Source organism: Etheostoma spectabile, chromosome 9 (assembly GCF_008692095.1).
Source record: "Etheostoma spectabile isolate EspeVRDwgs_2016 chromosome 9, UIUC_Espe_1.0, whole genome shotgun sequence".
Classification (NCBI taxonomy): Eukaryota; Metazoa; Chordata; class Actinopteri; order Perciformes; family Percidae; genus Etheostoma; species Etheostoma spectabile.
This window is the reverse complement of record NC_045741.1, coordinates 10,962,915-10,982,615: the sequence shown is the minus strand read 5'-3', so window position 1 is coordinate 10,982,615 and position 19,701 is coordinate 10,962,915. Positions and strand designations below refer to the sequence as shown.

The 19,701-nt window shown below is 40.4% G+C and overlaps 3 protein-coding genes across 6 annotated transcripts in view; 2 read left to right on the top strand and 1 right to left on the bottom strand.

The window, feature by feature from the left end:
* The first annotated feature begins 4,593 nt into the window (after positions 1-4,593).
* On the top strand, positions 4,594-14,497 carry meltf (melanotransferrin). The gene is made up of 16 exons (XM_032526534.1): positions 4,594-4,972; positions 5,462-5,616; positions 6,615-6,714; positions 7,000-7,185; positions 7,268-7,424; positions 8,227-8,294; positions 8,406-8,590; positions 8,741-8,903; positions 9,014-9,156; positions 10,129-10,225; positions 10,383-10,577; positions 10,819-10,972; positions 11,745-11,812; positions 11,940-12,127; positions 12,561-12,753; positions 13,766-14,497. The coding sequence occupies exons 1-16, from the start codon at positions 4,924-4,926 to the stop codon at positions 13,825-13,827; spliced, it is 2,163 nt and encodes a 720-aa protein (XP_032382425.1). The 5' UTR covers positions 4,594-4,923; the 3' UTR covers positions 13,828-14,497.
* A 2,574-nt stretch (positions 14,498-17,071) lies between these two features.
* On the bottom strand, positions 17,072-17,795 carry ncbp2as2 (protein NCBP2AS2). Its single transcript, XM_032526539.1, has one exon. The coding sequence runs from the start codon at positions 17,741-17,743 to the stop codon at positions 17,438-17,440; it is 306 nt and encodes a 101-aa protein (XP_032382430.1). The 5' UTR covers positions 17,744-17,795; the 3' UTR covers positions 17,072-17,437.
* Positions 17,796-18,265: 470 nt separating this feature from the next.
* LOC116695961 (peptidyl-prolyl cis-trans isomerase FKBP2) overlaps positions 18,266-19,701 on the top strand; it is a 2,317-nt gene continuing 881 nt past the window's right edge. Inside the window, exon 1 of one of the 4 annotated variants that reach the window (XM_032526535.1) lies at positions 18,266-18,768. In XM_032526535.1, the coding sequence (XP_032382426.1) occupies positions 18,324-18,740 (417 nt within the window). In that variant the 5' untranslated portion in view covers positions 18,266-18,323 and the 3' untranslated portion in view covers positions 18,741-18,768. Of the gene's footprint in view, positions 18,785-19,701 lie in introns of all 4 variants that reach the window. The other 3 variants (XM_032526536.1, XM_032526538.1, XM_032526537.1) reach the window with 3 other exon arrangements.

Sequence of the window (19,701 nt, the reverse complement as noted above, 5' to 3'; positions counted from 1 at the left end):
GGGCGACTCCTCCAAGCTGAGTGGAGACCAGAGACGTACAGAAATACAGTTCTGTCAACAAAGTAGCTCTTTGACCCAAATAATAGATAGTTTTGACCACATGTGTGTTAAAAGCTTTACTATTTCTTCACAGAATATACAGTAAAATGAATTATTTCCATCTATAATCTTATATCACTCCAGTAAACCAGTGGTGTTGTCAGTTGACAGAACTGGATTCTCTGTGGGACTCTGTTTGTGTGTTTTAGCCAGGGGACCATGTCACTGTCTGTTAGAGTAAAGCACCGATGCAAAGAGTCTATTACAGAGATGGATCTATATCTAACATATTATAATATTTATCCCTGCTCTAACTGCCTATTTTGGTACAAAAAAAAATAAAAGTCTTTATTAAGATTTACTGAAATCCCTCGACCAATGACGGGAGATGCTTATTCTGTTTTGTGTTGTGGAATGTGTATGAATGTGAATATGATATAATAACTGTAAATATGAATAGATTGTCCTCCACTTTAACGTCTACTGCAGGTTTGTGGTGGTCTCTATTAATGTCTAATGTGGTTGGGCAGAGACACCCAGCTTCTTGGCCGTGAAGGTGAAGCATCTGCTGACTCTAATGATTTAAGAAAATGCCACTTCATTATTTTCATTAGAGTCTAGAGCGGCGCTAGTGACTCCGGGATGTTCATTGATTAGCACTAAACACAAAGTACAGCTGAGGCTGCCGGAGGTTGGTCATAAACCAAAGTATTGGACAAACAAATGTTGACCTGATGGTGGCATAGAGGAAAAGTCAGAGCATCACCAAAGCTACGGAACATGAATCTCTGTGCTAAATTTCTTGGAAATCCATCTGATATTTTGAAATGTCCGTCTGGACCAAAATGGTAGACCAATTAGGCGACGTCTCCATTCCTGGAGCCGAACCTGCAGCGTGGCGCAGTGGAACTACAACCATGGTAAAAACATGAACATATCATTTTGTTTTGATTCTAAGAATGATCTGTCAGTTTTTCTAAGCTTGATATTTGTAGTCATTTTCTGAAAATCATCAGCCACTAGATTTCAATAGCATTTCACAACCTTAAAAGCAACACTAATTCTATAATCTGTTTAAACAGCCTCGTCAACTCTGGGCGAACAAGTGTCAGATTTCAAATCATTCATGTGCTCATCATTTTTAAAATTCTGTATCCTTATGTTTTACCCACAAAAACAGTATCTTTCCTTTCCAGTCTCTCTCTCTCGCTCTCTCTCTCATATACATAACTCTCACTCACAATTGCTCTAGTTAATCAGATTAATGTCTGAGCAGCTGCAGAGTCAACAGGTTGTTCAGTTCATGTGAAAGAAGTTACACCTGACAGCAGTTAAGTGAAAAAGAAGACCTCATGTTGGGCGTGCGCTGCACTGAGTCTTACTAAATTCCTTAACTAAATGCTAGTGGAATAAAATAGTATTGTTTGTTTTCTACTTAAAAAAATATTCACATTCAATACTTAGTTTTTCATGAACAAGACGTATCAATTGCAACTTTTCGAATGCAGTCAAACGTATCATCATTAACGTAGTTAATGGGTTTCCTGGAGAAAAACTCTATTATTTGGTATTAATCATGAAGAAAATAGGAATGTTGTTGAAATAAAAGTACCATTCACACCAAAGTAAGTATTCATTCATTATTCATTTGTCATTGAAAACTGTATTATACTGTTTGTGGACAGGAAAATATATTTTTGCATGTACAGATTGACACGCCCAGTTAAAGACCCTGGGTTACACTTGCACATACAATATATGAACAAGTGAACACTTTCTCTATTTTCTTTCTAACTAGTACCGACTTACATAGTTCTATCTAGGAAACCTTGGAGAAATGATTAAAACATAATTCACAAATTACAAAATTGAGCACAAATGTGTTCCCGGCCATAGAGATTAAACAAGTAATACACTGAAGGGAAAAGGATACAGAGAGATAAATAAAGGGGGAAAGATTATATGGGCATATTTTGTGAGGAATAAACTACTGCCTGCTTGAGTATGTTTTAGATGTTTTGAGAAAATCTCCTTAATTCTACAAATCCCTTAAGGTCAAATATGTCAATCCATAATCATTTTCACAGATCTCACTTTCAGCTTCTGCCTCACCTCATTCAAATGCATCGGGTCCAAAGTTGACGGTATCACTCTCGTTGAGTTCATCCGGTTGTTGGTGTCGTCAAGTAGCCATAATCTAGTAATCAGAAGTAATTTCCTTCTGTGAACTACAGAGTGGAAGAAGGTCATAGATGATTCAAACTGGGCAAGAAATCAACCACATGATGTGAAGAGAACAAACACCTGTTGTAAATCTGTAAATACTTTATAAAAATGTCTTTATAGGGGCTTTGGATGCACACCGAGCATGCTGTATGTGACAATTAAAAAGAGTTACGTTGATAAACGTGAGGAAGCAAGATCTGCTGTTAACAAGCAGAAAAAAGATCATATGCACTTTGCAATGCATAGTGTGACACAGCTCCTAAGTTAACAATTTTAGACAGACAGTCCGATTCGACAGCAGATTCTCAGGTCAGCTGATTTTAGGTGATGAAGGTTGAGAAGGGAAAGTGGCAGCGTCCTGACATATCAGTCTGTCTTTCACCTCTTTGTCATCCTCACTCTGTCACGCTGCCTTGTGAATGTTGGAGCAGCAAAAACGTAACCTGACTTAAATAGCTACTGTTTTCTGCAGCCAAATTTAATGAGGAAATGCATGTTCCTTGGTAGTCTCTTAATATAAACCAAATAACAGTCTTTTACCTGAACTTAACTAGTCGTTTCAATGCCTAAACTTAACTTTTATCACCGCATAACACTCACTTTTTCTTGCCAAAACTTAAAGCTTTAGTGCGTAACTTTTTGATATTAATGAACATCCGTTCCATTCAAGCCGTTGCCAAATAAATTGCTACAGAGCTAATTAAGACAACCGGCTCCACACAACTCTCTCTGTATTTCTCAGTATGGCTTTGTTCAGAAGATTGCAGCGTCCGGTGACTTTACCCACACAGACCCCAGTGAAGTTAATTATCTCTTCTGAAGAGTGCGTTGTGTTTTGCGATCCTCTGTGTCCTCCCTGGCTACTAGCAACTGTGTGACGTTGAAATGACTCGCGGTGCTCTGTACCCGGCGCACAGTCCCCCATTCTTGGGTAACTGAACCACCAACCACTGACCAGAGCACCATGCAGAGCACCGTAGTCTGTGTCGCAGAGCTCTGTAGCGGCTAAACACATCTACTAACTGCCGCTGATATGACGAGCTGTGACGGAGGTCAGGAGCCGGCGTCACAAAGCCTTGTAACGGCTAAAACAGATAGCAACTGCCGCTCTATAGCCGGTGGTCTAGTTTCCACATGATATAATACGTTTGAGTGTGCATAACTTTTCGTACTTTTTGTTCCTGAAAATGCGTTGAATTGTGATTACTCTTCCCAGCTGTAACCATTGGAGGGGTCCACCTGGGGTCGTGTTTTAAAATTGCATTGTCTGACCATAATTTCATTTTATTTTTGACACCAGATATATTAGCTGATGTTGTTGCCTTCATTCCTTGTACACTGAGTGTTTTTTATTCCAATTGCCCATGCGCTGGTGGCCTGATGTTTATTGTTGGCCAACTACCAAAGCATGAAAATGGAGGAACAATCAGAGCATTTACATATTTTTATGATTCGCAGCCTTCCTGTGTTTGACCAGATGTCAGCAGAAATATTGCACCATATTGCACCATAATGTATCCTCATATCTTGCAGCTTCCATTTGGCAGGTACTTCATAGTTTGCAGAAAGGGACAGAACCCATTGAAGCTGTGTACTAAATAAAGCTGTTCTGTCTGTAGTAACCCTGTTTACTTTGCATTATAACTTTCCTGAAAGCAATTTGACATGAAGCAGCTACTTGCTACAACTACACCCTCCATCTTTGTTGAGGAGATTCATTCGTTTCGTTTTGATCTATGACTCAATATGACACCTTTTGGCAAAGACCAATTATGAAATAAGTAGTTTTGGAGGACGTATTCAGATCATTTAACTTAAACTAAACAATCCAAAATTAAAGTACTCAAACCGAAGTTAGTAGATAACAATGAATACAAATTGTTTGTATATATTGGATTGTGTAGTGTATATTCACACACAGGCTAGCACCGAAGCTGCTGTTGTTATTCTCACCAAAACAATCAGAGAGAGAGAGAAAAAGAAACATCATCAATCAATAAATAAGAGAAAGAAACAGGGGCACTGTATCACATCCACAGCTGATAGCAGACCAACTAGCATTTTGTTTAGAAAGCCAATAACTGATGGAGCGTTGGCATTTTCCTGGTAAAAAAGCTCAGGTCACAGTATATGTGATTCATTGACTTGATTAATCTCTATGTTCTGTTTAGGACAACCTGTTAAAAGTCAGATACAAGGTCAAAGTTGTCAACCATTTTGTCTCTGTGTTGTTCCTCTCAGAGTAGTGAGTCAGTGACCAACGGCCTCACTTTTCCCCATCAGTGGAAAAGAACCACACAGAAAAGCAGAGGTGGGGTTCTCTGACTGTAAAAGACCTCTCTGTCCGGACTTTGGCCTGCAGCCAGGCAGCGGCAGCAGAGACGTGTCAGACCAGGTACACCAGAGAGGACGCTTCATTAACTCTACACTGAGCTTTGAATGCTCAAGCTGAGAGTCGTGTGACTCCTGAACGACATGTTGTAGAGTTGTAAATCACTAAAATATACAGCTTCTACTGCCTATCTGAGCAACGCTCGAGGACTTTAAGCCATCTCTTAAAGATAGAAGTTGCACTTTGACTCAAGAGTCGTCATATAAAGTCGAGGAGAGAAAAAGTAGGTTATTTTACCAAATAGCAAGAGGAAAAGAGAAAAAGCCATGGCCATGTGGAGGACAGCGGGAGTTCTGCTGCTAATGCTACAAACTGGTAAGAGCAGATTTTTATTTTTTTTGCACAAAATCTCACATTTTGGGATTTATACATATAATTTACATTTTATGCATTTTTTATAATTTTTTGGGGGCAATTATTAAAGATGATATATCTTTGTGACTAAAAGGCATACATTGTTTTGTGACAATTTTAAGAAATGCCATGTCTAATTATTTTCATATATCTGTCACAGCTTGCATAGGTCATCTATCCCCTTCTCAGTTTGTTTGATTTGAATAGTTTTTAGAAGATAGAGGTAAAGCTCTTATATTTTTTACACAGTAATACGTGGGAAACATCCCTTAGATTGTTATTGTGACCATTTGAGGGGTCCTGGTTGTAAAGCACTGTACTGATGCAGGGAGTACAGTGGAAATGGCAGAATGTTGTCATAGTTGTTGGATACTAGACTCATGGAAGGGTTTAATAAGAGAATGAAAAATGTTCTGTGTGTGTGTGTGTGTCTCCCTCTCTCTCTCTCAGTGTTTGGCCAGAGCAGCATCGCATGGTGTACCATCTCAGAGCCAGAGCAGAGGAAATGTCAGGCCATGTCGCAGGCTTTTGCCGCTGTCTCCATCCGGCCGTCTCTCCGCTGCGTCAACGGATTGACAGTTGAGGGCTGCGTTCAGAAATTACAGGTCAGATTTTGACAACAGGAACTTTAATTGCATATCTTGAGGTCAAAATGTTTGAATGGCTTGTGACTACATTCGTTACTTCATACCCATACATTAATCAATCAGGACTCATTGGCAAATGAAATACTTTGAGTGGAAGACCACACAATCAGTTATCAGATAACTAGGCTTATTGAAAGTTGCAATTAACTTGGTAATAGGTGACACAGTTATCAGGCTGCACCCTGGGTTGTTTATGACAACCACAAACAGGAAGATTTCTGACAGGATTGTCCTAGTTACCAGAAGCTGAACTTGGAGTGAAACCTATATACAGTCTATAAGTGAAACACAAGCGTTAATGTGTGAATTATTTCCCCACAAGTAGCCTAAATACCAGATATATGTAGGGCTGCAGGATTTGACCTGAAATCAAAATCACGATCAATTGCTACGTCGAACGATAATTAATAACGTTGTTCTAAATCATCTTTTCTCCAGACGACGGACACTGCAGCTCTTTTTGGGCGCAAGTTGCTCAGCTGACTCGGACTCGGTGTTTGAGTTATCCTCCATTATGCTTTCCATGGTCCGGGTGAAGCAACGTGACTACATGTGCCGTAGAATGTTTTTAACGAGAAAGTAGGCCTATCAACCGGGAACTAACGTCATGGGAAAAATACGTCGATAACAGCTTAAGAATTTTGACGTCGACAGATTTTTGATTAACCGAGTCCAGCCCTAGATATGTACAAAAAAGTACTACCCTAAGTATTCTTCTCAAACACAAATCTAATCTTTCATATACTCATTTTAAGAGGAAAGATATGTTTCTTTTGTTCCAGAGCTAAATTTAACAAAAGCTTCACAAGGCCACAACAAATGTTTCTTTATAAAATGTCACTGCATATCGTTGTTACGTACTTCTGACATGTGCAGTGACAACAACAGTGAAAGGGAATAAGAATACACTGATATTAATATCATTATTCATTTTTTTCTTGGCTGTGTCCTTTCAGAAAAAAGAAGCAGATGCCTTGTCCATGGATGGCACTGACATCTACAGACTGGGGGAGACCGCTTCCTTCAAGATGGCTGCCAGTGAATCAAAACCCGATGGTAACATTGAACAAATTCAGTAACACATTTTTCTTTTTGCGTTATTTTGGGTGTTTGTCATGGAGTAAGTTAATTCAGGCAAGCATGCATTGAGTTATCACATCTGTCTTTGATTTTATTACTTTGATATTTTAATAATAACTATATACACATGAGATATTTCAAAACAAGAGTTAGTAGTTTGCACTTAGAACTCCTATTTTCCATTGCCTGGTAATAAGAGCACCAAGCCAAAATGTCATAGGCTGCATATGTGTGTTAACACCTGTGCTGTTGTTGCCGCAGGTACTGGTGCCTCCTACTATGCAGTTGCTGTGGTGAAGAAAGCAAATTCTGCCATCAACATCAACAACCTGGCAGGAAAGAAGAGCTGCCACACCGGCAGAGGGCGAACAGCTGGCTGGAATATGCCTTTAGGTTACCTCATAGACCAGGGCTACATGTCTGTGATGGGCTGCAACATCCCACAAGGTAGCAGACATGCACTATACATACATAAATAGACATACATACATGCCGAAAGCTGCAGAGATGTGTGTGTTTGTGTGGTCAGGTGTGGCACATTTCTTCAATGCCAGCTGTATCCCGGGAGCACACGAGGCTGGTGACCCTGCGTCTCTGTGTCAGCTGTGCAAAGGCGATGACAACGGACAGCACAATTGTGAGATGAGCGACAAAGAGAGATACTTCAGCTATGAAGGAGCTTTCAGGTAACACACAGAAGTAACAGTTCTGCCGAACTGTGTATGTACATGTTCACTCCGAGACCTGTCGAGTCCTTTCTATCCTCTACTATTACCAGTATTAGTACAGGTTTTAACTATGACTCCTTAATGAATATTTAGATCTCTTATATAACAAATGTAATCTTAAAGGTATAAATCTAAGTTATAATAAGAGTTTATTAATAATGCTATTTCATCTAAAATGCAAAAAAACATGGGTACTGTCTCCCACTGGCCTAGTAAATTATGCATCCCACATTCTACATACATAATACATAATTACATATGAATAAAAACAGCTGTTTTGAGAATGAAAGGTTTCAGGGCCGTTTTAGGATACAGCGCTGGTGCTTGAAAAAAATGAAAGTTTTGTTGTACAAAGAATTGTATCACAAATAATACTATATAATTCTAACCATGTTTTCCATCTTAGATTAGTACATTAGTATGCTAACAACCAAAGTATTTAGGCTTCATTGCCTTGACTGTCTGTGCAAAATTTAATGTCAGTCAATTTAATAGTTGTGAAGATTTGACCTTTTATTATCCTGGAGCAAAGTGGCAGACCAAAATAGCGATAGACATAAACCATGCTGCTAGCACAGCTAAAAACACAAGCAGGTCAATACAAAAGTGTGTTAGCATTATTTGTGAAAGAAAACAACACATGTTTTTATAAAAGACTGAATCTGAGGAACACTAACACTTCCAAAGCAACTGGTGTAAAATTTTGCAAGTAGCTTGCACCTTTAAATTCTGAACCTCTCTTTCATGTTTCTCTCTGTAGGTGTGTGGCTGAAAATGCAGGAGAAGTGGCCTTCATCAAACACACAACTGTCGAGGAGAACACTGACGGTAACGTCTGAGTTAACTGGACAGACATTAATTGGTTGTTACAGTAAACAGTGACTTTGACTTTGTTAGCTCGTTGGCATGTCTGTTGGCTACTTATTTACTTCTCACCAGGTCACGGTCCAGTCTGGGCTCAATCACTGCTGTCATCGGACTATGAGCTGTTGTGTCGTGATGGCACCAGAGCTCATGTTTCTCAGTGGAAAACATGCCATCTGGTCCGCGTCCCGTTTCGTGGGATTGTTGTCGGCAACGATGTTACTCCCTCTGTGGTGTTCAACATGCTGACGGATGGCCTGGTACGTCCAAGCAGCTCACTGTGGTAACACCCACAAAAAGAACTGCTGCTAAAGTCTCTTAAGACACATTGAATGAGCAATCCGACAAGCATGTAACCACATTACTGCTAGATTCTATTTGTTTTTCTGAGTGTAACTTGCTGTCTGCAGAAAAAGTCAGGCTTCAACATGTTTTCATCTGCGGAGTATGGAGGAGGAACTGTACTCTTCTCAGAGTCATCTGCCATGTTTCTGGGGGCCGAACCAGACCCCAAAAAGTGGATGGGTCGCTTCTACATTAATGCCTTGAAAGCCATGGACTGTAAACCTGAAGGTGAAATACAAACGTTAACCCTGTCTAGTTTCCTAGGCCAGCTACCTATCACATCCATTAATCTTGATTTCCTCCTTCATCACCCACCCATCTATCTACAAATACCCCAGGTGTCCTGCGATGGTGTGTGTTGTCCAGCGGTGAGCAGCAGAAGTGTGCTGACATGGGCGTGGCCTTCAAAAGTAAAGGTCTGACTCCAGACATCAAGTGTGTCTACGGGGACTCTGTGACTGACTGCATGAAGAAAATCAAGGTAACAGATGTTTGTTACTGCAGGTTTGCTGAAGAATAACAGTGGTAATCATTCTCTTCAAATTTAAACATTGAACACCAGAGTCTGATGTAGACTGGAATTTGAAGACTCCTACTGGTATGAGTGGTATTTATGTGAGAGCTTATATTTGTTACACACAACACAATTTTTTTTATATTGATCCGTTTTTGTGATCAAATTTGGTGACAAACTATGAAACAGCAGGACTGATTCTAAACTACAATAAACCAGAGGTGTGGACCCGAGTCATGTGTCTTGGTCTGGAGCGGGCCCGGTGCCATGTGAGGTCTTTAGGTGGCTAAGCCCCCTTCTTTGTATTTTCTTGTCCCCTCAGTTTACCTCATAACAATCCTGAGGCCCGCAGATATACTGTCTTTCAGAGGCTTGTAGCAGACCAGGGTGAAGACATATGAAACTAGATAATTAATCCATTGGTACCAGTTAGCTTTTTAGGAAGGGGGGGGGGGGGGGGGGGGGGTAAATAACGCTCTGAATATTATTTTATTTAAAAACAAATTGCCCCCTCACTAATTTTAACTTTCACTTTATCCTGGTGCCTAGCCGGGAAGGATGACAGACTTTAGACACAAATTGACAAAAAAAAGACTTGCAACTCGATCATGGTGTGCAAGCAGGAGGGGAAGATACCGTGTCGTTGCAGGCCAGCAGACAGACGGCACCCGCTCCTAATCGTTGTAAAATGTCTTGTCACCTATCAGCCAACATACACGGCCAACACACAGCTTTATATCTGTGATACGTTGATATTGGTTAAACCAATATCAACTTATCGCAGATATATTAGTCATACTGATATATCCATCAGTCTTTTTAAGTATAAATCACAGAAATATGTGACAACTAAATAAAAGGACCAACTGATGGCTTTTTGTCTCGTCGTTCTGGCATCTTACATAATAATCTCTGCTCTTCTGTTTACTTTTTTTGTAGAACAACGAGGCTGATGCCGTCAATCTGGATGGAGGTTACATCTATACAGCAGGCAAAGAGTACGGCTTGGTCCCTGCTACCGGCGAGAGCTACACAGGTAAAACACACGCACGCACACACGCACACACGCACACACACACACACACACACACACACACACACACACACACACACACACACACACACACACAAACAAAGCCACACATTCTAGTTTTAAAAACAACAGATACAGGTTGTTGTTGTTTTTTCTCTAGAGGACCGTGATGGTTCCATGTATTATGCAGTTGCGGTGGTGAAAAAAAGTAGCGTTGACATCCGTAACCTTAACGACCTGCGTGGCCGTCGCTCCTGTCACACCGGATACGGTCGCACCGCTGGCTGGAACGTTCCCGTAGCAACGCTGATGGAGAGAGGCCTGATCACACCTCAGCACTGTCAGATCCCCCAAGGTCAGTGTGTGTGTATGTGTGTGTGTGTGTGTGTGTGTGTGTGTGTGTGCAAAGGTGTGAGCAGAGGTGTGAGCTGGAGTAGTCAGAGCTGATAGGTATGTATGGTCAAATGCTGACAATCGATAAAATGTAAAAGTGTGGTGAAAAATGTGTAAAAAAAAAAAAAACAGGAAAGAAAGTATTTCTTGCTCCATTCCATTTAGTTTTTGACTTTCTGTTTTCTGTTTCCCATGATGCTCAGCGGTGGGAGAGTTCTTCAAGCAGAGCTGCGTACCAGGTGCCAACCAGCTGGGCTTCCCCAGCAACCTGTGTGGTCTGTGTGTGGGCGACAGCTCAGGACAGAACAAATGTGAGAAAGGAAAAGACCTGTACGATGGATACGACGGTGCCTTCAGGTAACATCCCAAACCCCTGCACCTCATCAGGAATGCAAGATTTCCCCGCTCTGTCTTCCCAATTCAAACGTTTCTTTTAATGATCCTCAATGTTACTTAACATAGAAACACTGTACCATCACAGATAAAGTGACGATCCCATAGATTTATGTTATGACCACCAGTTTTACTTATTTCAACTTTGTTTCTGAGAAGTCTTGTTTTGTCCACTAGCTCTGAATGCTACAGTACCCATGAGCCTCAGCCGCCGTGGCCATGGTAAAGAAGCCAGTCAGAAGTACAAATCAGAGCTGTAGCACATTCGAAACACCTTGTCGTTGAATTTGGCTAAAAACCCGGCGCTATAGCTGCTGCATTTATCCAGAATTTACCCAGAATTCCATAATTTATTCATTTAAGATGCAGCTTGTATTGTCAGTTTTCAAAAAGAAAAAACTAGTTTTAGCTTTCACGTATCATGATTGGATGTTTCTTCCTGAAATGCACTTTTTATGTACACAGCCTTGGACCAGATATTTTCTAGCGCGGTCCTTGATCTTTTGTTATTATTATTCCACCAGGAAAGATTTAGGCAGATTCAAGCTAAAATTGGTCTAACTGTCAGTCATGTAACTTTGTCAATGGAAAAATGAATGTGACATTTACTTCAAGAAAATAGGGCACCTGAAGTAGCTTCTCCAACTTACAGTAGCATCTTTATTGCCTTCAATAGAAAGATCTACTTTTGTCACACACACACACACACACTGCATGTGTCTATCTGTCCATTCAGGTGTCTGGCGAAGGGAGAAGGAGATGTGGCCTTTGTGAAGCATTCTACTGTCTTCCAAAACACTAATGGTAAGACAACTCTAAAGTATAAAAAGGTTATCCTGTTAAGGGTCTCGTAGTTTTAAGGGACATCATTTACCACCTGTGTGTGTGTGTGTGTGTGTGTGTGTGTGTGTGTGTGTGTGTGTGTGTTCAGGGAACTCTGGTGAATCTTGGGCAGTGGATCTCCTCTATACAGACTTCCAGTTGCTCTGTTCTCAAAATAGTAAAGCCGAGGTCACACAGTACAGACACTGTCACCTGGCTAGAGTCCCCTCCCATGCTGTAATGGTACGGCCCGACACCAACATCCACGCTGTCTATGGACTCCTCGACCGGGCACAGGTAAGAGTGTTCATACGTAGTGTTAGTGTTAGTGTTAGTAAGCGAGTCAGAGAGTGAAAGCCGCCAAAGTGCAGGGACCTGAAACTGAATTACAATAGGGAATCATCCACAGTAAAAGCATTCACAGTTTGAGGTATTAATAGTTGGCTGCCATAAAGCCTCAGAATAAATGAGCAATGTTATCTGACAATCTAATCCAAAAGACAAACAAGCAAACATAAATGTGGTGAAATAGGTTCTGTTGGTGACTCCCACAAAAGTACATGCAACATGAAAACATAATGGGAATTATATCATTGGAAGTGTTAATGTGTACCCTTCCAAATAAAATTCTCCAGTTGATCCACATAGGATTTCACAGGAATGGCTGAAACTGTAATGTAGGAAATCTATTGTGTCAGCTTTGGTGTTTTTTTTCTCTCTTTCCCTGTAGGAATATTTCGGCAGTGACACAGGTTCTGGTTTCAGGATGTTTGACTCGCAGACCTACCAGGGCACAGATCTCATCTTCAAAGACTCCACTGTTCGCCTCGTGGGCGTTGCTGACAGAAAGAGCTACCAGGAGTGGCTGGGCCAGGGCTACATGGACTCACTGGTCGACATGGAGTGTAACTCATCGAGCACAGGTAAAAACGTACTACATTGCATACATCATTCTTCACAATCCAATGTCAATCAAAGTCATTACTGTTTTAAGCTTTCAAATATATATTTTACTTCTGTGGGGGAATGAGACAAAGTAACTAAAGTTGAATTGAAAACACACATTGTTGCTGTTGTTGTCCATGACAACAGCAATTTGATCCACTAACACATTTCAAAATTAAACAAAAACACTGACTGTATAGCAAGAAATGGATGTTCTTTGATTGATATCAAGGTGCGATGTTTCATACTGACAGCTAGTGTTCAAAGCTACATTGTGTAACATTTGTAGTTCATTGTCAAAATCAGTATTGCCCTTTAAAAACTTGTCCTTTTTTATGAATATTGACCACCACCATCTATTTCAAGTATTCCTATTGGCTGGACATTTTACATTTGCGCTCGCGTGAACTGGGGTAGACGCTCCAGAGTCATGCGCCATCTTGAAATACGTTAGCCGGTAAGGGACATTCAACACATCTACAATATTTACCCGGGGTTGGTTATGTCTCTTGCCACGCAATGTTAGAAACAACGCTGTCTAATATTAGGCATAGGCCTATATTGCAGCACAGCACAGACTAGTGTTTAAGCTGACTGTGTAAAAAAAGGAAAATAAGTAAGTTATTCTTTTAAAAAAATCATTATGTCTTGCTGTCGTGAGATGTTTTCTTTTCTTGTTTTATCAAAATCCAGCCAGGAGTGTCTGAGATATTACAGACCAAATAATTGAAAAATAGATGAACAATGTTACACCTCTTGGGTTGCTACATTGTTCATCCCATAATTATCTATAATTTTTCTAAAGTGCAGCGATGAGATGAGTCACTCTCATCAAAATGCATGGACAGATTAACGAAGGAAGTCTGAAAGATTTATCTATAAATAAAGACACTAAAAGACAATTTAGGGAAGCTGCTACTAATTTCCATTGTTTTCTCTCGTACAGTAAAACTTCTATAATATTTTCCATTTTTTTCCTCCCTTTGACAGTGATGTCCTCTTTCTGGCTGCTGGCCCTGGTCAGCGTCATGTTGACCAACATCTGGATGTAATGTCACACGGGCGTCCAGCCTTCTCTCCTCCATTTTCTCTATTCTCATCCCTCACCTCTTTCAATTTCCTGTTTCCCTCCCTCTCGCTCCATGTCTGGCTCTTCTGTCCATTTGGTCTTAATCTTTTCTCCTATTTTAACACAGATATCTTCAGATTATAACCTTCTTTAAATCAACTTACTAGCCTTAATCCAATCCAGTCCAGTTTAGCTTTGCTTTTCTGGAAACCTTTCTTTCCCTGAATTTGTGTTTTTGTCTTAAAATTGCATAATTTCTACCTGATTGTGTTATTTTAATATATGAGAAGAAGGCAGGTGGAACTGCCATTGGACATAATTGGTACTGGTGTTAAAATGAAGCACATAGTCTCCTGTTTTTATGGCAGATCAGAGAGTTTAGCTGCCAAAGTACTTTCACCCTGTGTGAATCAGACATGATGAGAGAAGGTGCTGCTGCCACTTTGTTTACTGAAGGTGAGCTGCCATATCAGTGTGTATGCTGCCACCTGTGTTACATTGCTTTAGTGGGTTGCGCATACCTGTCTCTCCAAAGCTAGTTTTACAAAGAACGGGTTGATTGTCATTTTAAACTTCACATGAGCCACAGATAATGTTTTACTTTCTGGTTTACCACAGAGTCCTTCATAAGATCTAGATCACTTTACTGTCTATCTTGTCCGGTCACTGATCTCAAGATGTACAGCTTTGTACATCTTGAGATCAGTGACCGGGCCCTCTTGTCTTTTAAACACTTGTTTAAAAGATGTGCATTGACTGACCCTAGATCAGCTCCCGGGCTCCCCCATTGCCAAAGGCTTTGTGTGAATATAAAAGTAAGTTTGCTGTTCTGCTGCTACTTGCTCTGTGAGTACTACTAACCAACACTGCCTTACTGTAGTGTAGGCAGTGTTTCTATAAGCTAATGCCGTATCAGTGAATATGCACTAGTGCCTCCACGCAGAGCTGTGCTAGGGATAGTGTGGTGATGAGGGACTGAGTGTTTGTTCATAGGCTGCCTGATGCATTCTCCTCAAATACCTAAACAAATCAAAAAGGAAATTAGTTCATCTGGCTTGACTCTTATTATTTTTGTATTATGGACGGGAACTGCTTTAGCAGCAGATAGTCAGAATGCCACCCACCTGCAGCCATTTTTCATCTTTTCAGCGTTTCAATTGAAAGATTTGGACATTATTGGAGTGGGCAACTCTGACATGTCAGGTATCAGATTTGGGGAGAATATAAAGAAAACATCCTGTGGTTTGTGCTGGGCAGTGAATGAGTTTTTGTTTGGATGGTTTAAGTTAAAGCGGAATTTGTGTCAGTTGAAGAAAGGGAACATGCATTCAATTGTTAATGTAAATTCAACTGTTGTACTTTTAAAAGAATGCTGTTTTGCTTGCTTCTTTTTTAACTTGGAGTAAGAAACTGACATTATTTTTTGGTTTGGGAAGGGATTTGGCTTAACATCTTTAGTCATGCAAGCTTGGCAAATAAATATATTAGGGTTAAAAGAAAATAAATGTTTAGAATCTGCTCTCATGTCCAAACCCAAACAAACCGTTTCAGAAATTTCTCTTTCTAACTCAAACTAACCTGTTTATGTCATATCTACTGTACTATCTGCTGCTTGATGCCGTTTCCTGTTTTGAAACATTGATTGGATGTTTATTTTCCTATGTTGAGAGATTTATTTTTATATGAAGTTCAGATGCCATATCAGTGTATATGTACTGACTCATGCTGTCAGAAACAATTATCTTCTCTTCCTCCTGATAGAGATGTATTTCTATGTGAAATGATGTAACATGTAACTAATATTTAGTTGCCAGGCCAGCGAGTCTGCACAATTATTGGTACATAAAGCTGCCCACTTGAGCTGTTTTCTGTGCTTGTTCAAATGAAATAAAGCTATATTAAATGCATTCTGTTGAGCTATTTTATTGAGAATTATTATGTATTATTAATGTTCATACAAGGACTCTTCTCATGTAGTAAATCTGTAATAGGCCTTTAACCTAGGCTCCTAGAAACAGTTTTCCATTTGCTCACTAAGCGACTTTGGTTTCACCATTTATACAATGATGAGATCAGCAGTAGAATGTGTTCTTTTTTTTGTTTTGAAGTAGTGAATGTAGAGCTGTAACTAACAATTATTTGCATAATTGATCAATCACGCTTGGTATTTCCTTGATTTATTCATATAACATCAGCAAACACTGGAATTTTGTAGAGCCCAATTTAATATGTATCACAGATATTACAGTTTCTAAGACTGTTGGTAATACAGCAAGCGGCAAATTCTCACATTTGAAAAGCCAAAACCGTCAGATTGTTTGCTTGAAGAAAAATTACATATAGTACATATAGATTTATGAATCCTCAAAATAGCTACTGAATACTTTTCTGATGATCCCCTTTTTTAGTAATCGTTTCAGCTCTACATGTCAGTAAAATATGCAATAATTGGATCAAGGTTTTGTCAAGGCCGAAACATGGGTGGAATACATGAGGAGAAATGGAGCCACGGCTCAGTCGATGTGCATGCTTTGAGCAGCCCACTGGTGTAAATGTACGCAGGGGGATTGACAAGGTAGTGCATGCTGACATTACTACAGTGAGCAAATGTCACAGGGAGCAATAAAATGTCCTCTTATCGCTCTTATTCTTTCCAGTGTTTTATGTCTCGTTGTGAAAGAAAATGAACTATGAGATACAACTTGAAGGCAGTGAACTGTGAACTTTACTCCTTCTGACTTTGCAAGTCTGACAACACTTTTCTTACAATGTTAGTCCACACACCTCAGTAGTTATATTCACATAGGTACACAAAATTATTGTAAAATCTAGTTTCCATATTATTCATAATTCCATTATTTTTTGCTTTATGTCCATATCAATGGTAAATGATATCAATTGACACTGTCTAGCAGTCAAATTTCTGTTATGTTTAATTACCGTATACAGAGACGACAAAATTCATTGTATGCATATCATCACATTTTTGCCAACAAAATGATTCACCAAGACAGCTTCATGTAGCTACAGATCAATAAAAGCTTTCCAGCAGGACTGGTGTCATGGTGCACATGGGTGGAGGGACATGGAAAAAAACAGGGCATCATTGAACTACCAGTATGTGGTTATGTATTGTAGATTCATGTGAAAAGGTCATTGCTAAAAGGCAGTTCCAGGGGTCTGTTTTTATTGAAATGACTTTGAATCATCAATTTAATTTTAAGAAAAAGTGCACACTAATCCAAACCTCCACCTCACTTTTAAGGACAATTCCTATATTTCCACTGGGACATGAAAGATAAAATAAACACTCCAGATTTCCATGGATTGTCAGAAATGTGAATGAAGTGAATTTATTTTGTTTAGCCACAGTTTATCATAAAATATCTGGCCATTTATTGCAGGTCAGTGTTGTCCGACTCAACAACCAGCATTCCTGATGGTGAACTTGGTCAGCGTCCAACATGTTGCAGGTAACCATCACACTGTTGTCGTGCATTACTGACACAGATTGTGCCGTTCAATAAATTACAAAACCATGTTGTCACCTTATAAATAACCGGCCACCAAGGTGCTTTCTGTGTATTCCCAGTCTATTTCTTGATCTGTCTGGATCCGTCCTTTAATCCCTCCTTCACTTCTTTCACAAACGTCTCTCTGACTCGTCTGAGGCGGCTGCCCATCTCTCCCAGGTCCCCGGGGACTCTGCCGCCCTCGTCCCGGACCTGCCGCAGCGTCTGTGACCGCATGACCCGCTCAGAGGCATCCCTGCCGGCTATCTGAGCCTTGGTGATGGCGTAAGCTGTTATCTGGGCCGCCCTGCGAATCGGTCGAGACTCTGCCAACTTCTCAACAACATGGAGGTTGTTCAGGAGGTTAAATAACATACGCGCGAGCATGTTGTCGAGAAATGTCCAAAGACCCTTGACACGTTAGCTTAACGTTAGCCAGTCAGCTAACTAGCAGTCCAGTATTTCTGCCCTGTAATGACAACAATAGTTAACTGGAGGTATATAATCGTAGACTGTATCTTATACTGTAATGTATGTTGCGCTGTGGTGTAAATATCACTAACTTAGCAAACGCTATATAACGTACATAAAAGGTTGACTTACTTCAGCTGAGCCGATCATTAGCTTTCATTTAGATGACATAACATACTGTGGAGTGAGGCTGAAGTTGGCTTAGATTCGACTTGTTTAAGTGACCAATCCACAACTCGGAACTTCCCACGTACCCACAACTCGGAAACTACGAATATGAAGCTAACTTCAACGTTGTGTCAAACTGTTTTCCGGACATTTTTGTTGGTAACACCAACCGGGGAAATACGTCCGGTCGTATCGTACGAATATCCGCTTTCGGTACTAATTTCCCTTATTCATTCCCCATAGATTTTGGGCACGGAGCGTTGAGGTTGAGTCTTCTCTCTGAACTAAACCCTTCAACACGTGGGAACTGTAAGTGGACTGTGCAGCCATGCAGGTGATCGTGTGGTTCGCCGTGGCCGTGCTGTCTCTGAGCCCGGCGGCAGTTAGCGGAGCCGAGAAGAAGAAGCTGCAGATCGGCATCAAGAAGCGAGTGGACAACTGTCCTATCAAGTCTCGCAAAGGAGACGTGCTGAACATGCACTACACGGGCAAGCTGGAGGACGGCACGGAGTTTGACAGCAGCATTCCCCGCGACAGGCCCTTCACCTTCACCCTGGGCACCGGGCAGGTGATCAAAGGCTGGGACCAGGGCCTGCTGGGCATGTGCGAGGGCGAGAAGAGGAAGCTGGTCATCCCCTCCGAGCTGGGCTACGGAGACAGGGGAGCTCCCCCAAAGATCCCCGGAGGAGCGACGCTCATCTTTGAAGTGGAGCTGCTCAGCATCGAGAGGAGATCCGAGCTTTGATAAAGAGGAGATGGCAAACTTTCAAACCGTAAGTTATTAAAAATGTGCGGTTTACCCTGCTTTGTATGCAATAGTAAGATGCTCGGTAACAACATTAACCCCATTCCTCCCCTTTGCTGCGCAGTGTGTAGGCCTAAATTATTCCTGGAATGCAACATGGCCTCAGTTTCCTGTGAGGTCCTTTTGATTAAATGCGGATTAAATTTGAAACATGCACCATGTAAACTCAAGATCAAACAAAACCTAGACCTGAAATTCTTCCAACTAGATTTGCGTCCAAAGGAAAATATATAGATACTAAATCAGAATCCACCTAAATGTTTTCAAAAATCAAGCCACATTTTAATTTAAATACTGTTTATGGTCTGGATGTTCAGTTACTATAGTACTGTAGTAGTAACTATTTATTGTATTTACATTAGGTAAATCCGAATCAGATTTACCAGCAAAGTAGGTGTAAACACATACAGGGAATTTAATTTTGTCTTTTTTGTTACTCTCATAGTATACAGAAGTAGAAATGTGGCTAAAAAATAATGCTGAACCAGGTAAACTTAAAACATTTGACTACTATTTACAGATATACATTTTGTGTTATTGATCCCTAAAAACAGAAATAAATACAGATGTGTAGAAAGTAACAGAATAGTGACAGAAATACAATTAAAGATGTACAGAACTAAAATAAAATGGAACAAGACATGGTTATCTTTTAGCATTTTTGACAGTGGATCAGTTTTTGATATTGTAGGAAAGGTGGCAAAGCGAGACTAGGAATAGTGGAACACAAAGGAGCAGTCACAGTGAGCTGAAGAACTGCAGTTGACAATAAGTGGATAAAACTACTTTTGATTTAACATTTAAAATTGAACTTTAAAGATAAGATAAAGTTATGAGGTCACAAGGGGCAAGATTCCAGAACGGCCCATCCAAGCTTTAATTTTCTCAAAGGCAGAGCAGG